General features: G+C 46.9%; 1 protein-coding gene across 1 annotated transcript; it reads left to right on the top strand.

Annotated features, from left to right (window-relative positions):
* The first annotated feature begins 37 nt into the window (after positions 1-37).
* On the top strand, positions 38-19636 carry ZW10 (zw10 kinetochore protein). Its single transcript, XM_084611884.1, has 16 exons — positions 38-221; positions 1329-1463; positions 2616-2717; positions 3614-3691; positions 3846-4005; positions 5675-5824; positions 6556-6747; positions 7712-7875; positions 9019-9201; positions 9783-10021; positions 11988-12059; positions 13517-13686; positions 14941-15071; positions 15587-15718; positions 17231-17433; positions 18756-19636. The coding sequence occupies exons 1-16, from the start codon at positions 105-107 to the stop codon at positions 18874-18876; spliced, it is 2349 nt and encodes a 782-aa protein (XP_084468010.1). The 5' UTR covers positions 38-104; the 3' UTR covers positions 18877-19636.
* The last annotated feature ends 5358 nt before the right edge of the window (positions 19637-24994 follow it).

Raw genomic sequence — 24994 nt, 5'->3', positions numbered from 1 at the left:
TCCCGGAGTAGGGGGCGGGCGGACTCGTTTTCCCGTGGTGCCGCGCGCTGGCGGGCCGCTGATGCGGAGGTGGCAGGGGGTCTGTGACCGGGCGCTGGGTCCCCATGGCCGCCCCGTCCCCCTCGCTGGTGGCTGCGGTGCTGGCGCACTCGGGCCGGCTGGAGAAGGAGGATCTGGGCACTCGGATCGCCCGGCTCTCCCGCCGGGTGGAGGAGCTGAAGGTGGGGCCGGGAGGGTGATCGGGGGGGCTGGTTGGAGGGGGGGACCCGGGGGGCAGAAGGGGGATCCAGGGGGACTGGGGGGGATCCAGGGGGCCTGGGTGTGGGTGGATCCAGGGGGACTGGGGGGGACCCGGGGGGCAGAAGGGGGATCCAGGGGGGCTGGGGGGGAACCCTGGGGGGCAGAGGGGGATTCAGGGGGACTGGGTGTGGGGGGACTCGGGGGGGGCAGAGAGGGGATCCAGGGGGGCTGGGGGGATCCGGGGCGCAGAGGGGGGATCCAGGGGGACTGGGGGGGCAGAGGGGGGATCCAGGGGGGCTGGGTGTGTGGGGGAACCCTGGGGGGGCAGGAGCAATCTGGGGACTGGAATATGGGGGGGACCCCAGTGTGTGTATGTGTGTGTTGATAGGGGCAGAGTAGGGGTGCTGGGAAGGGGGGAGGAGAGAAGGGGACTCCAGGGGGAGAGGGAGTGCTGGGGGTAGGGGATGATTGTGGGATCGTGGGAGGGGGGAGTTGGGGAGTAAATTAAGGAGGGATAGAAAGGCTGTCGGGGGGGTCCAGAGAAGGGAAGGGACAGGGTGTGAGTATGGTGGTGGTGACACTGGAGTGTCGGGGCACCAGGCATTAGGGGGTGGGTAACGCTGAGGGGTGGTGCATGAGGATCTGGATGGTGGGGTGCTTTTCCTGCCAATGTTTGCAGGCTGTAGTGTTGGGGGATCTGTGCTGCTCCCACCTTGGCCTGTGAGACGTTCCCTTTGAGCTACTTGCCTTTGTCCCGCTAACTGCGAAATCATTCTGCCCATCTCAACAGTGTAGGGTTGCAGAGAGGGCTGTGATGGGGGTGGGAGGCTTTGGCCCTGTGGTCACAGCTTTGGGGTTTCTCTCTGTGGGTGTTTAGGGTTGCCAACCCTCCAGGATTGGAGTCTCCCAGAATCGGCATCAATCTCCTGGTGACTATTGAAAGAAATCTGGGAACTTTTAATAGGGTATTTTAAGAAAATGACATTACATCATGTTGGAAAAAAATATCTCCCAGAATAGCTTCAGTCAGAGTTGGCAACCCTATGGGTGTTTGTTTTTCTGATCCTGAGTCCATCCCTTCTTCCTAGGGCGAAGTCTGCAACATGATTAACAAGAAGTATAACGAGTTCCTCCCGAGCATGCAGAGCGCTGAGGACTTGGTGTCACAGGTGGACAGTTTGTCCAGCAACATCGACCTTCTGAAATCCAGGATCGAAAATGAGGTGACACAGCAGCAGTTTCGCTTCATCTGTATCTAGCAGCTTTCATCAAAGCAATACAACTCCACTGATATGCAGCCATGAGCATGCTGCACAGGAAGGCAGGGGAGGGGGAAAGAAAGATCTTGACTAAGGATTCCAGGATGAATCTCCGCCTCTTATAAAGGGTGCCCTTGACTGAAACATACCAATTTATGATGTGTCAGACCTGGGATATAAATAAAGGGCGGGCTGTAGCTTATTCGTTAATTATGTTGCTGAATGGTTTTCCGTGATGCTCATCACAGTAGTTTCAGAGCCCCTCATGTATATTAATGTATTTATCCTGTAAACCTCCCTGCATTGAGATAGGGAGGAATCATTCTTATTTTGCTGATGGGGAAACTGAGGCACAAATAAGTGGAATTACTTGGCCAAGGTCACAGGAAGGTTCTGTGCGGAGCTGGGAATTGAGCTCAGATTTTCTGTATATTGATTGCAAGTCTGTCCTTTCCCAGCTTCCTGTGGCAATTGACCTGTTTATATTTTTTGTGTGTGTCGTCCTTTCTATACTCCTGGACTAATTCTCTTCGCTGTCCTCTGCTTTGCCACTCTGGCTTTGAAATGTAAGTTAGAAAGGCTCTAATGCAGGTGGGATATAAATCTGGATTTTTTTTCTTCGCAGAGGAGCATGATCAACTCAAAAATCACACAATGTGAAAATAACTTTTACATCTGATACTAATTATGCTATGTTAAAAGTGAAAGAATCTTAAACATCCACTTTACTTGTCTCTGTTTATTTGTTGCTGTGTATTTAATTTATGTTTCTTAAGGTATACAGTAACAATCAATGACATCAGTTACACTTGTCTGTAGTGAATTTCAGCTTCAGCTTCCTAGTGCTGCAGTATTTAAGGTACAGACAATGCAGGAGATGAGCATGCAGTCAAATGCACTAGGTAAATACAATGGGGAAATAGAAGCTTTTCCCTTCTAATGTCTTTCAGTTAGAATAACCTTAGGTGTTGGCTGTAACTTTGGGGGGTACGTACGTGTCAGGCAGCATGCTGGTGTTGTCATGTCGGTGTTACTTTTGAAATAGAAATGGCTCTCATCGCCTTTGGTTACTGTAAATGAACTGCTCAAGGCTTGAGGTCTGTGCTGCTGTTCTAGGTCCAGCAAGACCTGAATGTGGCCGTTGCAGAATTTACTGAATTGAAGCAGCAGCTGGAGCGAGACTCGTTGGTTCTGAGTGTGCTGAAACAGCTACAAGAGGTGAGGAAGGAGACTGGGGAAATGGCTTCAGATTGCTATGTGTTTCTGTATTTTTTTTTCACTGACATCTTTCTAGGTCTCCAGAGTGAATAAATAATCATGATTCTTCTATCGCTATTCATGTCATGATTTTAGAAAGTGCTCTGTAATCTTAGAGCTGAAACTTATTTGTGTGTGATTATAAAATCATAGCAATGTAGGACTGGCGGGGACTTCACTAGGTCATCTCATCCAGTTCCCTGCACTGAGGCGGGACCAAATATTATCTAGACCATCCCAGATATGTCCAAACTGTTCTTAAAAACCTCCAGTGACAGATTTCACAATCTTCCTAGGTAATTTGTTCCAGTGCTTAACTACCTTTACAGTGCTTAACTTTTTCCTAATGCCTAACCTAAATCTCCCTTGCTGCAATTTAAGCCCATTGCTTCTTGTCCTGTCCCTCCTCAGCCTTCTCTTCTCCAGACTAACCAAATCCAGGGGTGGTTTTTTTTCAATCTTTTCTCATTGATCATGGTTTATTGACCTTTAATTATTTTTTTTTGTTTTTCTCCAAATTGTCCACATCTTTCCTAAAGTGTAGTGTCCTGAACTGGACACAGTACTCCAGTTGAGGCCTTATCAGGGTTGAGTAGAGTGGAAGAATTACTTCTCGTGTCTTGCTTACAACACTCCTGCTAATACATCCCAGAATAATGTTCACTTTTTATTTGCAACAGTGTTACATTGTTGACTCATATTTCGTTTCTGATCCACTATAACCCCCACAGTACTCCCTTTCCACAGTACTCCTTCCTTGACAGTAATATCCCATTTTGTATTTGTGCAACTGATTATTCCTTCCTGAGTGTAGTACCTTGTATTTGTTTTATTTAACTTTTATTTAACTCTTTCAGTTTGATACAGCTATTAAAGAATATAGCACTGCATTACTGGAAAAGAAGTATGTTGCAGCAGCTCGCCATCTGGAAAAGGTAGTAACAAGCTTCTCAAGTATATGTAATTATATCTCTTATGAATATCATCAATAAATATCCCGTGATTCCCTTATGTTAGCACTTGCATGCCATCGGATCAATTTGCCTGGTGCCCGTGCTCTGTGCATAACTGTCGTCCTCTTATTGCTAGGCACGAAGTAGTCTGAAAATGCTAGAATCCCGCAAAGGCTTTGAGCTGAAGGTTCTGAAAGCACTAGGGACGGAGCTGACGGTGCAGACACAGAACATGCTCTATCACCTGGGAGAAGAGTGGCGGCAAATGGTTTTGTGGAAGCTGCCTCCGTCAAAAGGTGCTGAACATCTTAGTTTGGTTCAGTGACAGAAATGATCCTGGCTTGAAAACCTCTTCAGAGCTAGGAAGTTAGTTAACATAAGTGAGCTAGGATGGATTCAGCTAGCCCTTCCGGCCAGTGGCATATTCCTAAGTGAGAAGGATTGACTGGAGGCAGTGCTCTTTGAATTTCACACCGTATGGGGGTGGTTTGGAGCTATCACAGGCAGCTTGATACATTCAGTGGCTCTTAAAATTTACTTGAATTGTTTCTTCTGGCGCATACAGCAGTATTTCCTAGTGAGTGATACAGAGAAGCCCAGAGAGTTCTCTGCCTCTAGCTCCTTTCTCAGCCATGATGCAAAACCTGAGAGGTTGTAGGATTTCCCCATATTTTATGTGCTGCTCATCTGCTCCTGAGGAAACGAGCTTGGACAGTATCAGGTTGTGCGTTACTGAGAAACTGACTTGGCCCATTAGCTGGGTGAGGCTTCTGAAATCTTTCGTCAAGATGAACATGCTCGCCCAGCATAGACTCGTTTGGCAGGTTACACCCCCTTTCTCCTGTTCCTTGGAGCCCGCTCTAGTCCCAGGGTGAGGAGGCAATGAAGGAATAACAAAGTGCTGTTTTGAATGAAAAAGTGTAGTTATGGTGAGGAATAAAATAGAAAGGATAAGTTTCCTCTGACCTATTTATGGTAGAAATTGGGCTTAGTTTGCCAGATTGTTGCACAGGTAATTGAAATGGAAAACTGCTGGTAATTGAAACTATGTCTGAAGTGATACTGATTCTTTAACACCTGTGGGGTGTTACAGCTTCCTCTGTTCCATGTAAGAATACCCCGTCCATATCCACATGTTAGCATCTCTGTTCAGAGTGAGCTGTGCGGGTGCAGCATGTCTGATGCAAAAGGATTTTTCCAATTTGGTTTTCTGAGGAAGTTCTCATCCTTGGAGACCCACTTCAGTTAGATCTTTCAAGTGACTTCAGTTTCATTTTCTTGTATATAACTGTAGCTCCTTGAGCATGTCAGGAAATCCAGATTGCTTAAGCTCAGCCTTACAAATTCATCATGAAAACTTACCAGTCCAGGCATTAAAATAGACTCACCCACTCTTACCATGACGATTATGAACACACTAATGATATTTGACTTCAGGTGAGCAGAATTTTGCCAAGCTGCTTTAGATAGTTAGGAAGAGGGTAAGCAACTGACACATAGCCAGTGCCCAAATGTATGTATCTCGGTACCCTCTGTACCACAGAAAGTCCTCATTTAAAAAAACAAGCTCATGCATCAGTTGAGTTTATATTGGAGGAGGAAAAGTCATTAGGGCCAAAATGTTCTTTACATCTTAAATTTGCATAGAAATTGAAATGGGGAAATTGTCTCAAGACCCGTGTAAAAGACCAACACAAGCAGTTTGCAATATGCCGCTATTCAGGAGATAACGATTCCGGTGCCAACTCCCAAGGCCGGCAAGGGCTGATCATTATATGGGAACCAGGAGCAGGACACTAGATCCCAGCCACTCTTGAGATCTCCCTGACTTATGGTCAGGGAAATGAGGTAAAGAAAGGAGAGCTTAATGTTTTGTTTTAGTGCCCATCCAAGAAGTCCTGTAGACTGTCAGCTCCTCTCTAGCCCAGTTTGCATTGTAATGGAGATGGCTATGCTCTCTCTTAGAAATCAGCAGTGCAGAGACGGTGATGCAGACGGAGTTGCATTTATGCACCATGCCATTGAAGGAAGATCAGATCGCTGGACCACCTGTTGCTTCTGTGCTCCAGGCATTTGCTGTCCTTGGAGAACTGCACACCAGGCTTAAACTTTTTGGTAAGACAGGCCTTTGTGTCCCATTAAAATGAGCTGTAGAGAGACCTGCTGTTAAATAGTGAATTTGTTTCAAGAATCTGCCAGCGTGGGACTGGGTTCCATTGTCAGTGCAAAATAAGGAACAGAATGTGGGAAGAGGGAGGCATTTTGTTAATGGCCTAGCCCTTGGTCAGATAATTCAACCCTTCCCTTGTTACACTTTCCTCTTCCCATGACTCCTATTAATGTGCAACTGCCCTGAATTATTTATCCCTCCCTGTCAAGTTGTTTTATTACTTCGTTTTGATCTGTGGTTTTGTGGCTCGATGGGCTCATGTTGAAAACTGTTTTCTGGTTGTAGTCCCCTCCCTGGCACAGAGCCAGGCGTTAATTTCAGGCTGTTGCAGGTGATTATAATCGCAGGTTGTAGTAAAGCAATTAGCGAGCTCTGCCAGTTGCCAGCATACAGTTTCACATGGCTGGTTTTGTAAATAGTTTATCATTTGATTTATAAAATCGTAGGCTCTATGTCTGAGTCCCCAGTTGTATTTATATGAATAAAACATGCTTAAACCAAACACTCTGCCTCAAGAACACTCCCGATTTTACAGCTACCCCAGGGGAATGTTCCTCGTCCTGAATTTGAGCAATCCTAAAACCGAGGTGCTGGTCATAGCTAGTCCACTACTGGAGCAAAGAGCCTACTTGACTGCATATGGCTGCTGAAGATTATCTTTCTCTCCCTTTGTCAGGCCAGTTACTGCTGAAGTACATCCTCAAGCCACTGATTTCTTACCCCTCCCTTCGGCCCCTGCTGGAGGAGCAGCCTGACACAGTCGTCTTGCATTTTGAGTCTGCGGAGCCTAATCTGGAGCATCCATCCCCAATAGAGGTTTTTGGCAAGATCTCGCTGGTGCTTGAAGTTCTTCACACACACTTGTTGAGTAAGTAGTTCATCCCCTGAAATTAGTGTGCGATGCTGCTCTCCACCGCTGGCTCGTCGAGCTGTTGTGGAGGCCACTTGGAATGGTTAGCAGGAAAACAGCACTGGTTTCTGCCAGGGCGCCACTGCTCCCCGTAGCAGTGCCTGGGAGGTTCTGCTATAGCTCAGTGAGGCTTTGCAATGCTTGGGCAGCTTTGAACACTGCAAAACTGCGCTTGGTTCCCTCTCCTTTGGGACCCTTTCATCTATCCAGCTCTGTTGTGCTTCCTCCTGGTGGCTTTGCAGACCGTCTTACCTCCTCTTTTCGTGAGAAGTGTGTGGGGTATGGGGAGGGCATTGATACTACCAGAAGATGGGAATTCCTGAGCGAGGAGTCACTTCTTGAAGACTAGTTTAATTTCCTGGTCTCTTTGAGGAAGGAGCCAGCAGCATTGAAATGAGAAAGTGGGGTTTGAGTGACAGCATCTGCAGTGACTCTGAGCATTCAGGAGAAACCAATACCATGAAAATGAAGAACAAAGAGTACTTAGCTTGTAGAGGATCTAAGAAATGTTTTATTTCTCTGTCGAAAGAGTTGTTCTCAGATGACCAGTATTACTAGATCATTGCTTTGTGAGAAGCTCTGGGGAACTTGAGGAAAAAAGCTTGAAATGCATGATACAATCTACGCAAAATTCCATAGAGGACTAGTCATGGTGGAGGATCTCTTCACGAAGAGTGAATGGGGCACATTCCAGGCACTGAACAAACTCCATGGGAACACAGGTTCAGTGTACATTAAAAATCTGTTAGTGACTCAGGAGGCAGGGAATTCCTGTACGTGGCCCGAGACCAGAGAACATCAGATGAAATGGAACCATTGACAGTTCCTGTTCTGAGCTCTCAGTGGGGTGTGGAAGGGGTTGAGAGGTCTGCCCCCTGGACCATATTTAAAAACCCATTTATGTTCTTTCTTTTGAATCCAGATGTGTCTCTCGATGAGTGTGGGGAAAATGACAAGGACTCCAAAGTGGTATTGGCAGAGATGCTGGGTGACATGGTTTGGGAGGAGGTATCTGGCTGCCTCATTCAGGAATGTCTGGTGTACTCGATTCCAGCAAACAGCAGCAAACTAGAGCAGTACATCGAGGTAGGACTCAAAACATTTAAAATCCATGCAATGTAAAGCCTGGAAAGGCAGATTCTACAATAACGGGAATTGTCTCTGATCTTTATCCTCTGCTTTCAATAGGAACTTTCAAAGTCCGTCTCTGCCTTAAGCAGTGTCTCATATTCCTGCAGTGCCAGTAATGGTGCAATGTTTTTACTACGTATTTTGCTCTCTTCTGTATCCTAGCATAGAAATCAATCAGATGCAGTTAAAGATAGCAGCCCTGAGTCTGAACAGCAGCTCGAACTAGCCTCAGACCTCTTGCTTTTGCTAAACAAGCTGCAATCACCACAAACACTCTTGTTATAAAGAAGAGAGGGTGGCAGTGAGGGCTGGGACTTACTCCCTTCATCGTCCAAAGTTGACCAAATCTGTTGACTTGCAGGGCATGCTGCTGAAGGCATACTTCCTAGATGATGAGGAAGATTGGTAGCTGGCTGACAAGCCAAGTTCCTGTGGAAATTATTTCAGTGCTGCTGAAATTTAATTGAATTGTGTTTACTGTATGATTAATTGTGTTACAGCTCTTAAAGCCCTGGGCAAGGGTCTTTATTATTTTAAACCTAAATAAATAAAATAGAACTTAGTCCCAGTTCACAAATGGTATTTAGTGCCTAACTCCTGTAGAAATCAATGGGAGTTAGGCACCTAAATACCTTTGCGATGCTGGGCCCTAGTGCTGGTGAAAGGTGCCAGACTGACACCTGGAGTCTTTTCCCCAGCAGAGCAGGTAGCAGCAAAGCTTCTCCCATGCCGCTTGTCTGCAGGGAGCCCCTCTCTTTTCAGTTTCATTCACTCCTTGGCACTGTGGTTGAGATTGCTAGCACAGGGCGGACAGTTAGTGTCCACTGTACTATTTTTGTTCTGGACGCATGTTCAACTGAAACAGGGCCACTGCAGGGCTGTCAGGTGGTCACAGTTTGGGGTCATTACTGACTGGAACCAGATCCAAAGCTGTAACCTAGAGCATTTCCTACCCTTGTACTTCCTTTGCACCCACTCTGTGCCTTCTGTTGAAGAATGTCTGGAGAATGTCCAGCTGCTTTTGATCCTGCCTCTTGGTTATTACAACTCACAATCCATAAGAGTGTGAAAATGGTTTGTGTTTAACTCTCTTCTCAGGTGATTAACTCCACTGAGGAATTTGAAAAAAGCTTGAAGAACATGGGGTTTTTAAAAGGAGATGCCACGGACTTACTGAAATACGCCCGCAATGTCAATTCCCACTTTGCTAACAAAAGATGCCAGGACGTGATCATGGCAGCCAGAAAGTTGATGACCTCAGAAATACACAACACTGTAAAGGTGCTAGAGATCACAATTTACAATGCGTATTTCTAAGAAACCATCTAGCTGTTGAGGGGGAACAGCTTAAAAACACTGAGTCTGGTTTTTATAGAGGATTGGTTTGTTTTTGTTATTTGTGTGAACTCTGCAGGAAATGGTTGTTCCTTAAAGCTTTGGGTAGCCCTCAAGTGCATTTTCCATAGGGCTGATATTCTAACTAACAAGCTGAATATGATTTTTTAAATAATGGAATGAAGCCTTCCTCAGAACGAGAGAGCTGGTTTTCTGAGGATCATGACAGCTAATAGAAATGTAAAGAGAAAAGATCCTTTAGATGGTGCTTAAGAATGAGATAGTTGCCTAGTATGCATCACACATTCAGCTGTTATCATGCCATATACATTTGTGAGCCCCTTAGACTAGCTCCCGTGGAGTCCCGTGGAATTCACAGCCTGGTGTGTGTGTTAGTCTCTAAGGTGCCACAAGTACTCCTGTTCTTTTTGCACATAGGGTCTTTGTAATTCACTGTTAAACTGCCTTATGCTGTCTCCGTTCTCTGGGAACTAAGTTGTGATGTGTGCCTCTTGTTTCCTCCTTAGATCACACCTGATTCCTCGGTAGCGATACCAAAACTGCCTGACCCTGGGGCAGGTGATAATTTAAAAATGCAAAAAGCCTCCAAAATGCTGCACAACAAGCTGATAAATTTGGAGAATGAGACCAAACTGAGCCAGCACACATTCTCTCTGCCTACCTGCCACATCAGTGTATCTGTGGAGAAATTAATGGAGTTGGCTTATCAGACCCTGTTGGAGGCTACAACCAGCACAGATCAGTGGTAAGAATTCTGAATTGGTGGGTAAAGCCCAAGGGACGCTCTTGGTATCAGGACACCTGATTACAGGCACCAATACTAGAACGGGCAGAAAATGTAATTCACGTAAAAATAATCAAGGTGAAATTGTTAATGAAAGCTGCATATTTGCCAGTTGGAGACTGAATCCCCAGATTAATCCAGCAAACAGGAACAGCTGCCATGCAGCCTTCCTTGCAGTGCCCTGGTGGCACAACATCTAGTGGTGATGGCCTCTAAGGGTGTGTTGAGATGGGCTTTATTTAGCTAACATGGTAAAATGCTAGTGTGGACAATGCAGTTCGTAGTTTTCAATCATGTTAGCAGATCAGGATAAAAACCGGTGCCTTGTCCATGCTAAAATCTTACCATTTGTTAGCTGACAATTAGTGAAAAGGACTTTTTTCCCAGCCAAGACAAGGTGTTAGAGTGTCATTGCCGGTGAGGGTGAGCTGCCTGTTTTCTTACCACATCATCACCCGAGTGAAAACAAAGAACCTGAGTTGTGCATTAGGCAGGGATTTCGAGGAGCCAAGTGTCCAAGGCTGTATTTGTCTGGCCTGATAACTGGAGACTGTGGCTCTGGTTGGGGAGGGAGGATTGCGTACAGAGTGCCCACCATTCTGCAACAGCAGAGTGTTAATTTTTCAGGCTTGTGTGTGTGTGTGTGTGTGTGTGTGTGTGTGTTCGGAGGGGAAATGCTGTCTCCCTGGTTAAAGATGGATTTCAGAGGTCTCATTCCTGACATGTGGTCTGTGGTTCTGGAGTTGGCCTCTATCTTGTAGGTCTTCCTTGGGTAGCATTGCAAAACTCTCAGGAGTGCAAGCAATGCCAGCTGCTCAGCCTCGATGTGACAGGCTTACCAGAGAGCTTGGGGGAAGCCTTGGTAAGATTTCCAGGATGCTGCCTGTGGCTTACAGACTGTATTTGCTTTCAGAACAGGTCTGTAAAAGCCTGTGCTCTGGGGGTAGATTGCACACTGCCTAGCACATTGGTCCATGAAGGGGGGCTCCTGTTCGCGACCGTAACACAAATATTTGATAGTAATAATAGTTGCTATTCACAAAAATGTGTGCCCCTCGCTATTCCCTGTGCCGTGATTATTATGTTAGTGGAGGTTCTTTTCCCCCTACCCGTGAGGAAGAAAACACGTGGCAAATGGCTGTCTGCAGTTCCAGAATGAACCGTGCTTTCAGCAGTGTGTGTGCCCTTTGCAATGCGCGTTGTGGAGAGAGTGGCATTCATTGGACCTTAGCGCATGAATATAGAGGAACTGCAGGTGCAGCAGGACACCATGGTGAATGAGGTTGGAGCCCCAAAGTGTTTGGTGACTGCTCTTCCTATTCAATATGCAGCTAGGTCTCCAAGTGGAAAGGCAGAGCTAGTGAGGGCCAAGGGTTTACCATATCTGCCTTGACCAAGCATCTCGGTCATCTCCTCTTTGCAACCTCAGGTACGGTTTTCGGAAGTGTCTCTGGGTGTGTCTACACTGGCGCTCAGAGTGTGATTTCCAGTCTGGCTTGAGTTCTGATCAAGTTAGTGCGCTAAAAAGAGCAGGGTGGCCACAGTGGGACAGGCAAGCCGCCCGAGCACGTACCCAGAGTCTCATATGGGAATGGCTAGCCCATCCTGTCATCTGTGCAGCTCTGGCTGCACTGCTATTTTTAGCATGCTAGCTTGATCAGCGCCAGCCCAGATGTGTCTCTCCACGCTGGGAATTACACCTGGAGCACGACGCCCAATTGCCTTCCAGTGGAAACTTGTGCTGCTAAGTTACTTAGGCACTTCTGAAAATCATCCCTTAGTCTCTGCTGGTTATGTTTGATGTCAGGGTCCAAAACACAGCCATTGAATTCTTTCTCCTTTCAGCACCGGATTAAGAATGCGCTGCTTGCTGCATGCATTAGTTCCAACTAGAAGATTGTTAACATGAACTTTGTTTGCCTTGCAGTTGTATACAGCTCTTTTACTCGGTGCGAAATATCTTCCATTTGTTCTATGACGTCGTGCCAATTTACCACAAGTAAGTGAGTGAGTGTTACACAGGGGCCTGCTTTGCGGGGGAGGAGCCAAGCTATTTATGTATAATACTCCTAATGTATAATACTCCTGGGCTTGTCCTGGGTGATCTTTGGTTTGGTGGACGGATACTCCCTTCTCCCTTAGGAAAAACAGCACTCCATCTCTTTTAAAACCCCCTCATATAATAATAATACATAGCTTTTATATAGGGCTTTTCATTAATAGGGCCACTGGAGAATCTTTGACTGTCTGCAATCTTACAACAAAGGGAAACTGTTTTTTGTGTGTTTCATTAATGTGAATAAACTATTTATATCCCTTCTGGACCCTGTGTATGCTGGAACAGTCAGTGCTAGCTACCGCTAAAGCATTATCAAGCCTGGTAGAACAGCTTTTGTCAGCTGTCACCAGACATGGCCGAAGGTAGCTTAGTCGAGTACTTCTTTGTGGACTGGTGGATTGGTATCTGTTAGCACAATTTAAGCAACAATTTTTTAGGCTAACCCCTACATGGAAATGGTTTGTATGCAGCTCATGTTACAGTTGGGTTGGAAACTTCATTCCAAGCCTTGCTATGGACACTGCCCATAGCCTTTCAACCCAAGTGTGGCTTGTAAGACTGTTCCAGGATGTGTTTCCCTGCCCCCATCTGCTGGTGTCTTTTCCTTGGGGAAAAGCAGTGGTAGGAAAGGGTTAAAATCCAAGGCTACAACTGAATTTGAGGACCCTTAGCTCTGGCGGGCCCTGCCACAACCCAGTGCTTTCCTCTCCTTTTGACACTGGTGAGAGTTTCTTGTCGCCTCCCTTGATTTCACCTTCCTGCTATCATCAAATGGCTTTCCTGCTTCTAAGTCTTCACATTAACTATCATTTGAATCTAGACATGGCTAGAGTGTGGGCATGACTACACTGAAAACACTACAGCAGACCTGTGTCGCTGCAGTGCGTCAGTGTGGATGCTGTCTGCCCGATGGGAGGGGTTCTCCTGTTGGCCTGGGTAATCCACCTCCTTGAGAGGCGGTAGCTAGGGTGACGGAAGAATTCAACCTAGTGCTGTCAACATAAGGACTGAGGGCAACTTAACTACGCCGCTCAGGGGTGTGGACTTTTCACCCTCACCCCCCTGAACATCGTAGCTATGCCGAGAGCAGGTCTACAAAGGAAATGATGTTGTGCTACCCTCTCAACATGTAGTTTCCATGGTGTGTGAGAGTCAAGAGGCCACATGCTTTTATTCTCGCTAACTGTCCCCCATGATGCATGTTGCTTTTGATTAGTTAGCATCAGCATTGATCTAAGAGTGGAGGTAGCCTCTTGCCTATTGAGTGTCTGACCTCTTGAGCATTTCTGAAGTATAGAACAATATCAGGATATTTATTTTATTTTTAGAGGCCCAGATCTGATTTTAAAAAAGTCTCTTTATTTCTTCCCTTCTCTTCCTCCACCTTCCTTGGGTAGAGAGAACCTTCAGAAATTACCACAGCTGGCTGCCATTCATCACAACAACTGTATGTACATTGCCCACCACTTGCTGACCCTGGGGCATCAGTTCCGATATCGCCTTACCAACATCCTGTATGATGGAGCAGCTACTTTCGTAGATCTGGTACCTGGCTTTAGGAGACTTGGTAATTTTACCTTTGAAACTGAAACATACTGACTAGCATCTCATCCCAGCATTTGTAATTGAGTGATTTATAATTTAAATGTGACTTGGTGGTAAAAGAAGTGGACTAGGAATTAGAAATCCTGGCACTGTGTGACCCTCAGCAAGTCACTTAACTTCTTTGTCCCTCATTTTTGTTATCTGTGTAATGGGGTAGTGCCTCAATGGGAGATGGGGGCTAGCTCTGAGGCTTAATTAAGCTTTATAGAGCATTAGAAGAAAGGTGCTACAGAAGTGCTGAGTATGATTAATGTTACACAGAGTAATATTGGTCATAACATGGTTTATTCTACATCAATATCCAATGTAATTTGTTAATCCTGTTGATTTCAGTGGGAGTTTGCGTACCCAGGTTTACATTTTCAGTTCCCTGATGCTGTCAGCAAGGAAGTTGCTGTGCCAGAGTATGTCTTTGCCAACTTCCAGGTAGCATTTGAGGTATAACAGAGGAATTCCCGGAGTGCAGAATCCTAACATTTGGTCTGTGGCCATTCCGGTAATGCTAAGGGGTGGTCTCCTGTTCTGCCCTCGTTTGATTAGAGCAGCCTTCTTCTTTGGCTACTGGTGGTATGAATCGTTGTTCTGAGATTACATATTACACCCCCTGCATTTGATGAGAAGGCTGTTCTGTTTGGTAGAGCCCTCTGCCACTTCACAAGTTGGCAAGATAGCCTTTGATTGTCCCTTTCTGTATAATGATGCACAGTTCCAGGAATGATTTTTTTGTACAATCAGACACCAAGCTCACATGGACACTCTGGAACCTGCTGTCCTCTGTTCTGAACATTTGCTAGATTGTTGTAAGAAGCCAAAGAAACAAAATGCAGAAAAAACTTTCAATGTATTGATCTGACAAAAGCAGGGAATCCATAGTTAATGCTTCTGCTCAGATTTTCAAGTTGTTTATTTTATCTTGCATTGTAGGAATCAGATTTGTGTGAGATCTCACATACTGTGGGTGGGTGGGTTATGGGTGCAATTTCATCTTCCCTGCCTGTGTGACGGACAATGTATGCCTGGCAGAATGGTACCATCTGGCTGTTCTGTGAAACTGGAAAAGGCGAATGTATTAGTCTTGTAAAAATTGATCCTAATTTTATGGCAGGTTTATGATTCCAGTGCTGAATGTCTCGGAATAGGCAAATCAGATTTAATGCGGACATCATCTGAGGCTGTGAAATAAATGACTTCTTCCTCCTCTCGTTTGCTCCTCCAGGAATGGAGTGTTTTCTGGCCCAGATGCGTGTGCAGAAAGGAGAGCTCCTGGAGAGATTGTCAAGTGCAAGGAATTTTTCCAATATGGACAATGAGGAAAACTATTCTGCAGCAAACAAAGCAGCAAGGCAGGTGAGTGATGCCAGCCAAAGGGCTGTACAGACCCGAGTGTAATGTGTCTGTGTGGTTTTCCCCTTTTAGTAGCAGTAGGAATTCTTAGCGCAGATATAATGCTTGGCGTTCAAATACAGTGGAATTGAAACAACGTTTTTTTTCTTTTTTTGATACGGGTTTTTTCTTCTCCCTGCTTTCTTTCCCTTTTGTAAAAGCTGAAAAATGTTCGTTTTGATTCCATTCACTTCAACTCAACATGAAAGGGGTTTTTTTTATTTGAATTGCTTTCTTAAAAAATTAGAAGATTTTGGTAAAATTTTCATGTTGTTTGAAATTTTTCAGGGAAAAGAGCTTTTTTTGCACGGGGACCACTTCTAGATCCAAGCTTAAAAATACTAGTTTTTTTCTTAATATGATACCTTATTGCCTTCTCCTGCTTTTGAAATCTAGTTTATAACTGTGTAATTACCTTATCATCTTTAACATCTATCTGTGTTTATGATTCTGGATAAGATGGAGTTGTTATCTTCCAGGTACTGCACCAGCTAAAGAGACTTGGCAAAGTATGGCAAGATGTGCTTCCGGTCAACATCTACTGCAAGGCCATGGGGACCTTACTGAACACAGCACTTAGTGAGATCATTAATAGAATCACTGCCCTAGAGGTAAGGGGTGATTGTATGTGCTCTGCATACCAAGGATCAAATGTAGTTCTAAATAAGGCACTTGTTTACGTTACAGATGAGCTTTCAAGAACCAGCTTTCAGGGCACTCTGGACTTTCACTGATATCTAGGATCCAGTGCAAAAGAAATACTTCAAGCTTCCATCACCCAGAACCAACTGAGACCACGCACACAAACAGGGTGAAATCCTGGCACCATCGAAGCCAATGGAAATGCTCCTACTCACTGTAGTGGAGTAGCTGGATTTCACCTTTTAGTGTTGAATTGAGTGGGTGGTGCACCCTAGGGCTTAGCAAAGTGTAGTAGGATGATGGAGTTTGTAACGTGTTTGCAAAGTTTCAGAGGTGGTTTATCTGAGTATTGCTTAGAGCACCTTTAGTCATTTTGAAATTTCCTGCAAACCAGGGAAACTGAAAATTTTTGTTTCAGAAACATCAAAAACACCAGGATTCCAAAATGAAATATTCTTCTGGGACCTCCAGCAGCTGCTCAGTGAAACTGACATAAATCATGTCCGTTTCACTGTTGCCCGCTACTGAATAGCAACTGTTAATCTGATATGAATCCTAGGGTCTGCTGGCTCTGGGGACCCCAGGGCTTCCAAACTCCCAGGCCAGCTGGCTCTCCAGGCTCCCCAACTCATGCAGGCTGGGGAGCCAGCTGACCTGGTAGTCCTGCTCAGTGGCAGGGAGCCTGGAAGCCCTGAGAGCCCCAGCTCCCTGCTGCAGTGGTCGGGGGCCATACATTAATCTGTCTTCATCCTATCTAGGCACCATATACTGAAATGAGTGCATGATCTCAGTCCCAGATTTTGCTCTGTTTAAATAATCTGGTTGTTTCTACCTCTTTCTCTCTTGTATTTCCCTATTCTATGTCTGTTAAGCGATTGGCAGGATATGCTGGGACAAGTAGTAAAATGAGCATATTAAATTGTTTAAAGGAAATACCATTTCATACCAAATGACTGAAATGTGTTTATCCATCTGATCCAATTGTGATCTGTACACAAGTATACCTGCAGAGAATTAGACCGATAATGCATCTCTTCTTTGTATGAGCTTCTTTACAGGAAGATTGCTATGGCTGTGTCTGCTAATAAATGTAAAGCTTATATTTATTAGGCTGGCATAGTCTGAGCGATTTCCCTATAAAGTGTTCAAGCCTTTATAATCATGTTCCTTGCTTCTCAGTAAGATGTTCTGCATTCCGTTAAGACATATGTGCTCTTTGAAGCAGACACAGATACTGTGCTGAGTGGATGCCAAGAACTTGTTGAAATGCGCACATTCATAAATAAGTTCTCTTGGCCTAGGAAGAGTGGCAGATAGGAAGCTGAAGAAACCTAGTGTCTCATGTGGTATGTTAAGTATGGTTCAGATCACTGTTTTATCTTCACAAAGCTTTCTGGTCTTTTCATGTCACTTTCTGCTCTAAGCACGAGAAAATACTTAATGGTTCCTTTGAACAGTGCTCCCCGTTTGTGCGATTCCAGGATATCTCTGCCGAGGACGCCGATAGATTGCACTCCCTGTGCAGGATCATGCTGGAAGAAGGACCTCTGGTTTTCACTCCATTACTGGAAGAGAACAAAAATAAGAAATACCAAGAGGAAGTTCCAGTCTATGTGCAGAAATGGATGATGTTCAAAGAGCTGATGATTATCCTGCAGGCCAATCTCCAAGAAATAGTAGATCGGTAGATGTCTCCTTTCTTCTAATACCCACAGGAATTTTTTCACAGTGTATGGAGTTGATGGATAATGCCATCAAACTTGCAGTGTTCTCAATTCAAGGAATGCTGTCTGCTTGAAATCGAGTTAGTTTTGGATATTGCACCTGCCAATAGTCCCCCCTTTTTCTTTTTTGTGATTTTTATGCATATTCCCTGTTTCTTTGCGAAAGACCAACCCAAATGGGAAAATGATGGACTGTGCAGGGGAGGAGTGAAAGTGACTATCCACAAAATGCTGCCCAATGCCCAAAGAAAAGTGTAAAACCTAACCAATATGTTTCTCTCTATTCTCTCATAAATCAGCGTAACCTTAGGCCTGCCTTGTGTATCTCATTGCAGCCACCTTGGCACTCTGCCCATCACTTTTGATGTGATCTGTGCCTACTTGCTGTTTACTGCAATTATACCAAAGAGTCAGGCTTTCCTGTGTGGCCAGTTTGAACTTTAAAATGCTGTGGCTTGCTCCTTTAGACTGGCATGGGAGACTCGCATGAATTTTACATGAGGGTTGGGCCAAAATATCTCTGACTGCAACACTAACTGGCAGTAGATGTCTGGAACCAGACAGTTCCCATCCACAGTTGCGCTACAAGCATCTTTGAGGGGTGTGGATTGCCTACTGTCTTCGGCAGTCTTCACTTTGAGGCCCAAAGTGTGTGGAGAGCAAAGAGGAAAATCAACTTCTCCCCTGTATCAAAGAGCTCTGCCACAGCCTGTACTGTGAGCTACTTACAGCTGCTGTCAGAACAACTGGAGATATTTCTGAATGCTCTGGTTCCACCCCAGGTCTTGCAGTCCCAAGAGATGCTGACTTTGTTGGACCCAGTAAATACAGGCAGAGCAGGCTGTAAGTTTATTCTGAGCTAGATGCAAAGTAGAGAGAGCCCTGTCTATAGTGAAAATTCCTAGGAGCAGGTCCTGCTGTTACATCAGTTGCTTTATAAATATGACCATTTTAATAGTGGACACGTGGTTAGTGGGTCGGTAATCAGATACATCTGAAGCTGTTGGAGCAGGCAGTGGTTCTTTGCCCTAGAATTAGTTGTAACAGTACCCAAACTTCATATAACTGGGGTGAGAGGAAGTTATGCAGGCTAGAACTGTTCTTGTAAACTAAGCATAGTTGAAATATTCAGGAGTGTAGGACTGGTTGTGGGGAGCAAGATCCAGAGAACTGGATTGATTTCATTAAAGGGGTCAGAAGAGCTTTTGTAGAAATATATATTGGTATTAACCTGTAGTTGTATAGCTCAGTAAAACGACGATTGCCTTTTCCTCTCTTCCAGATGGGCGGATGGCAAAGGGCCCCTTGCAGCTGAATTCTCCCCCACTGAGGTAAAGAGTTTAATCCGAGCCTTGTTCCAGAACACTGAGAGGAGAGCAGCGGCCCTTGCGAAAATTAAATAGCCTTATGCTTACTCCTGTACAGTAGACCTTTTCCTGGAAAAGCAACAGTAAATCAGGTTTCAAACTGTTATTTGGATTTAACCCTTTTTATACCGATGTCTAATAAGTTTAGCTTTATGAAAGCACTTCCTGGAGGCCTGACCAATGGGAAAGTAACTTCACCCTGCTCAGTATCTATAAAATAAATGTAGCAAGTTAATGCAGCTTGGCCTCCAAAAGCAAAGGAGAGTAACTCTTTGACACTAGCTGTTACTGCTTCATCCACTACTCAGAGAGAGTGGTGTGCAGTAAAACTCTGGCTCCTGACATGTAGTCTACCAGCCCGCACCCATTTCGAGCAGTAAGGGGTAACTTATCAGACAGAAGAATTTCACGGCTACCACGTTAAGCACATTTGTTGAGGTCATCACTGAGGTGGCGGTAGATTCTGGAAGTGGTGCAGTTTTTCTAGATCATACAATGTTTAAATGGGACTGGGCATCAAATTTGAAAAAATCATAAAATCACAAAAAGGGCCGTAATTCAGATGCATAGCTTAATTTTGACCAAAATTGGCAGACATTTTTTAAATACAAATCGTACTGTTTTGGAAAGTTTGGGAAACATTTAGCCCCAGGTGAGCAGTTTTATGCATGTTCCTGTACTTTTTTGCCTTTGGTTAAAGGAAAAGTCTGTAGTCACACAACAGTAAGAGCTTGTTTGTACCATGGAATACATCAAAATATTTGTCATTATTTGTAGAATAGACTGATTTGAGATATTTTTTCTGTCTGTTATTTTTACTAAGTTATGCAGATGACAAGATCCCCACCCCCTAATTATAAAACCTATTTTTGATGTTGTCTGCTCGGCCAGAGACAGAAGCCTAAACCACACATGGTACATATGTAATTTCAGTAGCAATCCATGTGAACGCCTTATATAACAGTAATGACACTTTGTAGAAGGGCTGTGGAATGTTTTGTATGAATATATCATGTGAATAACAAAGTATAGCCGTGTGCTCTCAATGTAACCCCTACATCTAACGATGGGCTATTGAATGTCTAATGCTGCACCCCTTCAAACTATACTCACATAGTCTCAGTAATATGCAGATAGTTGAAACATTTCTGTGCCCCCTGGAAGAGTCGCTGCTGAGTTCGATACTCTGCTGCTGCACTCGTCCCTGTCACAGCTGCGTGCATGGGAGCACAGCAAATCTTCCCTGCGGCAGTCGCATCTCTTCGTCGCACGGGCATTCTCACCGCCCCGCTGCGCAAAGGGCAGGGTGGCTTCTGGAGCAGGCAGCACCACCACCAGGGTAGGGACGAGACGACCCGTGCTGTCTGTCACCCATCCGGGGATTACAGGGAGCTCTTGAACATACTGAACTTGTTGCATGATTCCATGTGAGCTGATACTTTGCACGTTTCAGGTGCCACCTCAAAGAAGCCACTGTTGGTAGCAGTTTCTCACTTGTTTTGTTCTTAGCAAACAAACCGTAGCCCACGTTCTCCAGAGCTGCTTGCTCATACTGCAGCACAGTGAAGATACCAGTGAGACACAGGCTGCCGCCTCTGAAAAAGCTGCAGTTAGCTACCGTCTAATCATGCCAGTGATACTGAGCAAAGGCGACTTGACTCAGCTACTTCTGGGTTCTTCATTAACGCTTTGGCTAGTCAGGTCTGTCCACGCCATTCATTCAAAGTAACGGGCCTAATTTATAAAGGCACCAACGGGCAGAAATATAGTTACCTCCTAGAGAGTCGTATCCTCTTTAATATGTGAGTGTGACAAATCCGCAGTGCTGTGTAGTCTACTGGTTTGGGTGCACACCCTGAATGTAGCGGTTTCAGGTTCACATCTGCCTTTATGCTGGCTAAGAAGGGGTTTCAACCTTGCTCTCTTACCTCAAGTGAATGGCCTAAATGCTGAGCTAGGAGATATTGCAAGGGGCTGGCTCCCTCAGTATTTCCCATGGAAGGTGGGCTACTGTCATTAAATGATTAAATAGTCACTGGGCCACAACCACCCTGTGAGACCCCTGTAGTCCAGTGGTTTGGATGCTTTCTCCTAAAAGAGGGCAGGTGCCACTTCAGAACCCCTTTATGCTCCCTCTTGATTGATCACCTACCTCTCAAGTGAATGGCCTAAGTGCCCGGCTAGGAGGTAGGGGGATGAGGGGTCTCCCTCAGTCCTTTCTGTTGAAGATAGGACACATTCAGTAAATATTAAATTAGAATTCGGCCAGCAGCTAAGTGTACCCGCAAAGTAGTCCTGTGGCTTGGGTACTTACCCAAGACGTGAAGACGTACTGGTTCAAATCCCTTCCCCAGGAAGGGAGTAGCAGTATCATATCTTACTCCTGAAGCGTTCCACTTTCACTATATATTAACTGAGGCAAAGGAAGCTCTCCAAGCCCTCTACGGGGGTGAAGGTGTTCGCGTGCTGTGTGCATGCTCCTGGTTCAACTCCCCTGGGTGCTGTTTGAGATGGGAGGGGGCGCCTCAAATCCCTTTCTTTCTTTCTTTCTTTCTTTCTTTCTTTCTTTCTTTCTTTCTTTCTTTCTTTCTTTCTTTCTTTCTTTCTTTCTTCTTCTTGAAGAGAAGGGGCTTGAGCCTTGATGACTTATCTCTCAACTGAAAGGCCTAAGTGCCTGGTGAGTGGGATGTGGGGGATCCCTCAGTCTCTTCTATTGAAGGCAGGCCACTTTCAGTAAATATTACATGAGAATTGGGAACCCCGCTCACCAGGATTCCCCGTGTAGTCCTGCGGTTGGGCTCCGTGCCCCCGAAGCAGCGAGCCGCTGGTTCAAATCCCTTTTCCGTTTGTTGAGATCAAGGCTTGGGTCCTTAACCTCTTGCCCCGCGAGCGTTCCGCTTTCACTAGGTATTAACCGGGGCAAAGGAAGCTTTCCAAGCCCTCTATGGTATGGGGGTGAAGGTGTTGGCCTGCCGTGTGCGTGCTTCCCGGTTCAACTCCCCTGGGTGCCGTTTGAGACGGCCGGGGGCGCCTCAATCTTTTACCGCTCAAGCCTTCCACTTTAACTATATATTAACCGGGGCAAGCTAAGCTCTCAAGTCCCTCTACGGTACGGGGGTTAGGGCGCTCGCTTGGATTGCGGGTGACCCTGGTTCGCATCCCCGCTCGGCGGGACGGGAGGGCCTCTGGCGGGTGAGAGGAGGCCCCTCCTAGCTGAGCAAGAGGCCCGACACAGGGCCTCTTGCTCTTTTAATTAAAGAGGCAATGCTGCGCTACAGTAAAACCCCCCTCTCACTCTTGTCCACCCTGATCAGGATACACGCCCAGGTTGTGGCAGACCCCAGGGCACTCCCCTGCTCTTTTGAGGGGTGTGAACTGGGGGCCGCCACCTCCTGGGGAGAGTCACTGGCGAGCGATCCCTGTCCGAATCCCCTCTCCGTCCCAAGAAGACAACGGCCTCTTGAGAAAGAGAGGGGCTTCGGACAAGGATGGCCCACCCAAAGGACGGTCGCCTAGGAGGCAGGAAATCCCTGTGCAAATCCCTGCTGAACAGGCAGCTGGGGGATTTGAACCAGGATCTCCCCCAACCCAGGCGAGTATCCTAACCACTGGACTAGAGAGTGAGGGTAGCCGTGAGGCCGGCCCACAGCCCACTTAACTAAAGTGAAACAGCTTCAACGAGCAAGAAGGAAGCAGGCAACCCCCTCGCTAAGAGAGAAAGGTCTAGGGGGACACACCCACCCACCCACGGGGAGATTCGAACCCGCATCTCACGCACCCCAGGCACCCAGTGTGACCATCAGCCTACGGAGGGTGTTGCGGCAAAGAGAGTCCCAAATACCGTTTAATTCAAGTGGAACAGCTTTGAAAGGCAAGAAAGGAGGCACCCCCAGAAAGATGGCCGCCCAGGCACCAGAGGAGATTTGAACTCACATCTCGCCCACCCAAGGCGCACAGTCTAGCCATCAGCCTACAGAGGGAACGGGGTCTGCCTGAGGCCCAAATACCATTTAATTCAAATGGAACCGCTTCCACAGGCAAGAGAGAAGTTGCCCCCCTCTGGCGATACCCAAAACCTACCAGGCCTGTGGTAGGCGCTCATCTCCAGCCCTTTTTAGCATCAGCAGACCTGGGGAATTGAACCCACAGCCCCCACGTGCCACACATGAGGCCCAACCGCTGGACCACGGGAGGAGTGGTGCCGGGCGCTTTGCCTGAACAATAGTTAATTAACGTGGAACACCTTCTCCGAGCCAAAAAAGCGAGGGACGCCACGGATTCAATCCAGGACCACATCTTCTCAAGGGTTTTCGCAACAGACAAAGGGAGGATTGGACCCCACAGCGGCCACAAGCCAGACCAGTAGCGTAACCACTGGACTACATAGGAAGCTGCTGAATTGGTTGGCCCAAATAATATTTCATTAAAGTTGAACAGCTTCACGGGCAAGAGGAAGGGATCACGAGACCCCCCCCACCACTGGAGCTACGGAACCGCAGAACACAGACAGCCCGTAGGGCAGCGCTCGTCAAAGCCCCCCACAACCTTCCCAGCAGAGAGAAGGGGGATTTGAACGAGCCAGCCTCTTAGCCCCTCTCTGAAGCCTAACCACGGAATCAGAGAGGGAGCCACAGCCTGTAACTGGGCTCAGGGCCCTTCAATTAAAGTGTAAGAGCTTCAAGTGAGGGTGCTCCCGTCACTCTAGCCCAGCACCCAATGATTAGGGCCCTCACCCGGGCGGTAGGTGAGCCCTTCGCAAATCCCTTGTGCTCGTCCGGCAGAGGGGCGAGTTAGAAGGTGAATGGCCATAATGCATCAGACCCATGGCCCAGCTAGCCCACTGTCCTGCTTTCCGACGGCGGCCAACGCCGGCTGCTTCAAAGGCAGTGAACAGAAGAGGGCAACTCTCAAGCGATCCGTCCCGTCGGGCCCCCCTCCCAGCAGCTGGCCGTCAGCGGGCGAAGGACGCCCGGACCACGGGGCTGCGTCCCTGACCGTCTTGGCTAATAGCCACGGATGGACCCATTCGCCACAAACTTTCTCAGTCTTTCTTTTCGAACCCACTTACAGTTTTGGCCCACCCCACCTCCACCGGCAACCACTTCCACAGGCTGAGCGTGCGTTGCGGGGCCAAGTACTGCCTTTGGTTTGGGTTAAAGCTGCTGCCTGCTCATTTCAGCGGGTGACCCCTGTTCTCGCGTTGCGTGAAGGGGTAAATAACACGTCCCGATTCCCGTTCCCCACCCCAGTCATGACTGGCTAGCCCTCTGTCAGAGCCAACCTGAACCGTCTCTTTGCCCAGCTGAACCAGAAGCACGCTCCCCCGCACCAACCTCCCTCACCGGCGAGGCCCCGAACCACGAGGTTAAAAGTTACACGAGGGGGCCTCCGCCTCCATCCCCTGGGCTGTTTTGTGGGGCGTTGGGCCGGTCCCTAACCAGCTCACGCTAAGTCACCGGAGGGGTTCCTGGCCGTGGCTGGCAAGCAGAGGGCTGTACCTGGGAGGGGAAGACGCTGGGTCGATTTCTTTCTCCCCGCCTGATGAGCTGCAGGGAGTTGAAGAGGGCTCTGCAGTCTCTCAAGCGTGAGCCCCAATACTGAAGTGAAGAACCGCCTTAGGAGGCTTGCTCGTTGTAGCTTGTCGGGGCCTGTGCCACTTCCATGAAGTGGTAACTGGCCAGCCTTGCGACATGAATCCCTCTGTAGTCCAGTGGTTTGGGCACTTACCCAGTGCGTGGGTGATGCTGGTTCAACTCCTCCCCCAGCTTGCTGAGGAAGGACTTAAACAGCCATCTCCCTGGTCTCAAGTGAATATCCAGCTTCTGGACTAAGAGGGATTCTCCTGGGGCACGTGGGCCCCTGTGCCTTTCTTTTTCTGCTGAAGCTGTTCCACTTTTACATGACATATTCATGGGGCCAGCAGTCCACCCAGCAGCCCGCTGTAGTCTGGGGGGTGTGGTGTGCGCCCAGCGTGTGGGAGGCCGCGGGTTCAAAGCCCCTTTCTTCTTGCTGAGAAGGGATTTGGACTTTGATCTCCTGCCTCTCAGGCAAATTGCCTAGGTGCTGGGCTCGGAGGTTTTCCCATGTGGGGGCTCTCTCGGTCTTTTCTGTTGTGGGAGGGCCGCGTTCCGTTACATATTGATTGGGGCAAAGC

The sequence above is a fragment of the Lepidochelys olivacea genome (assembly GCF_965140295.1).
Source record: "Lepidochelys olivacea isolate rLepOli2 genome assembly, chromosome: 22".
Lineage (NCBI taxonomy): Eukaryota > Metazoa > Chordata > Testudines > Cheloniidae > Lepidochelys > Lepidochelys olivacea.
Note: the sequence above shows the minus strand (reverse complement) of the source record. Positions and strands in the feature narration are given on the sequence as shown.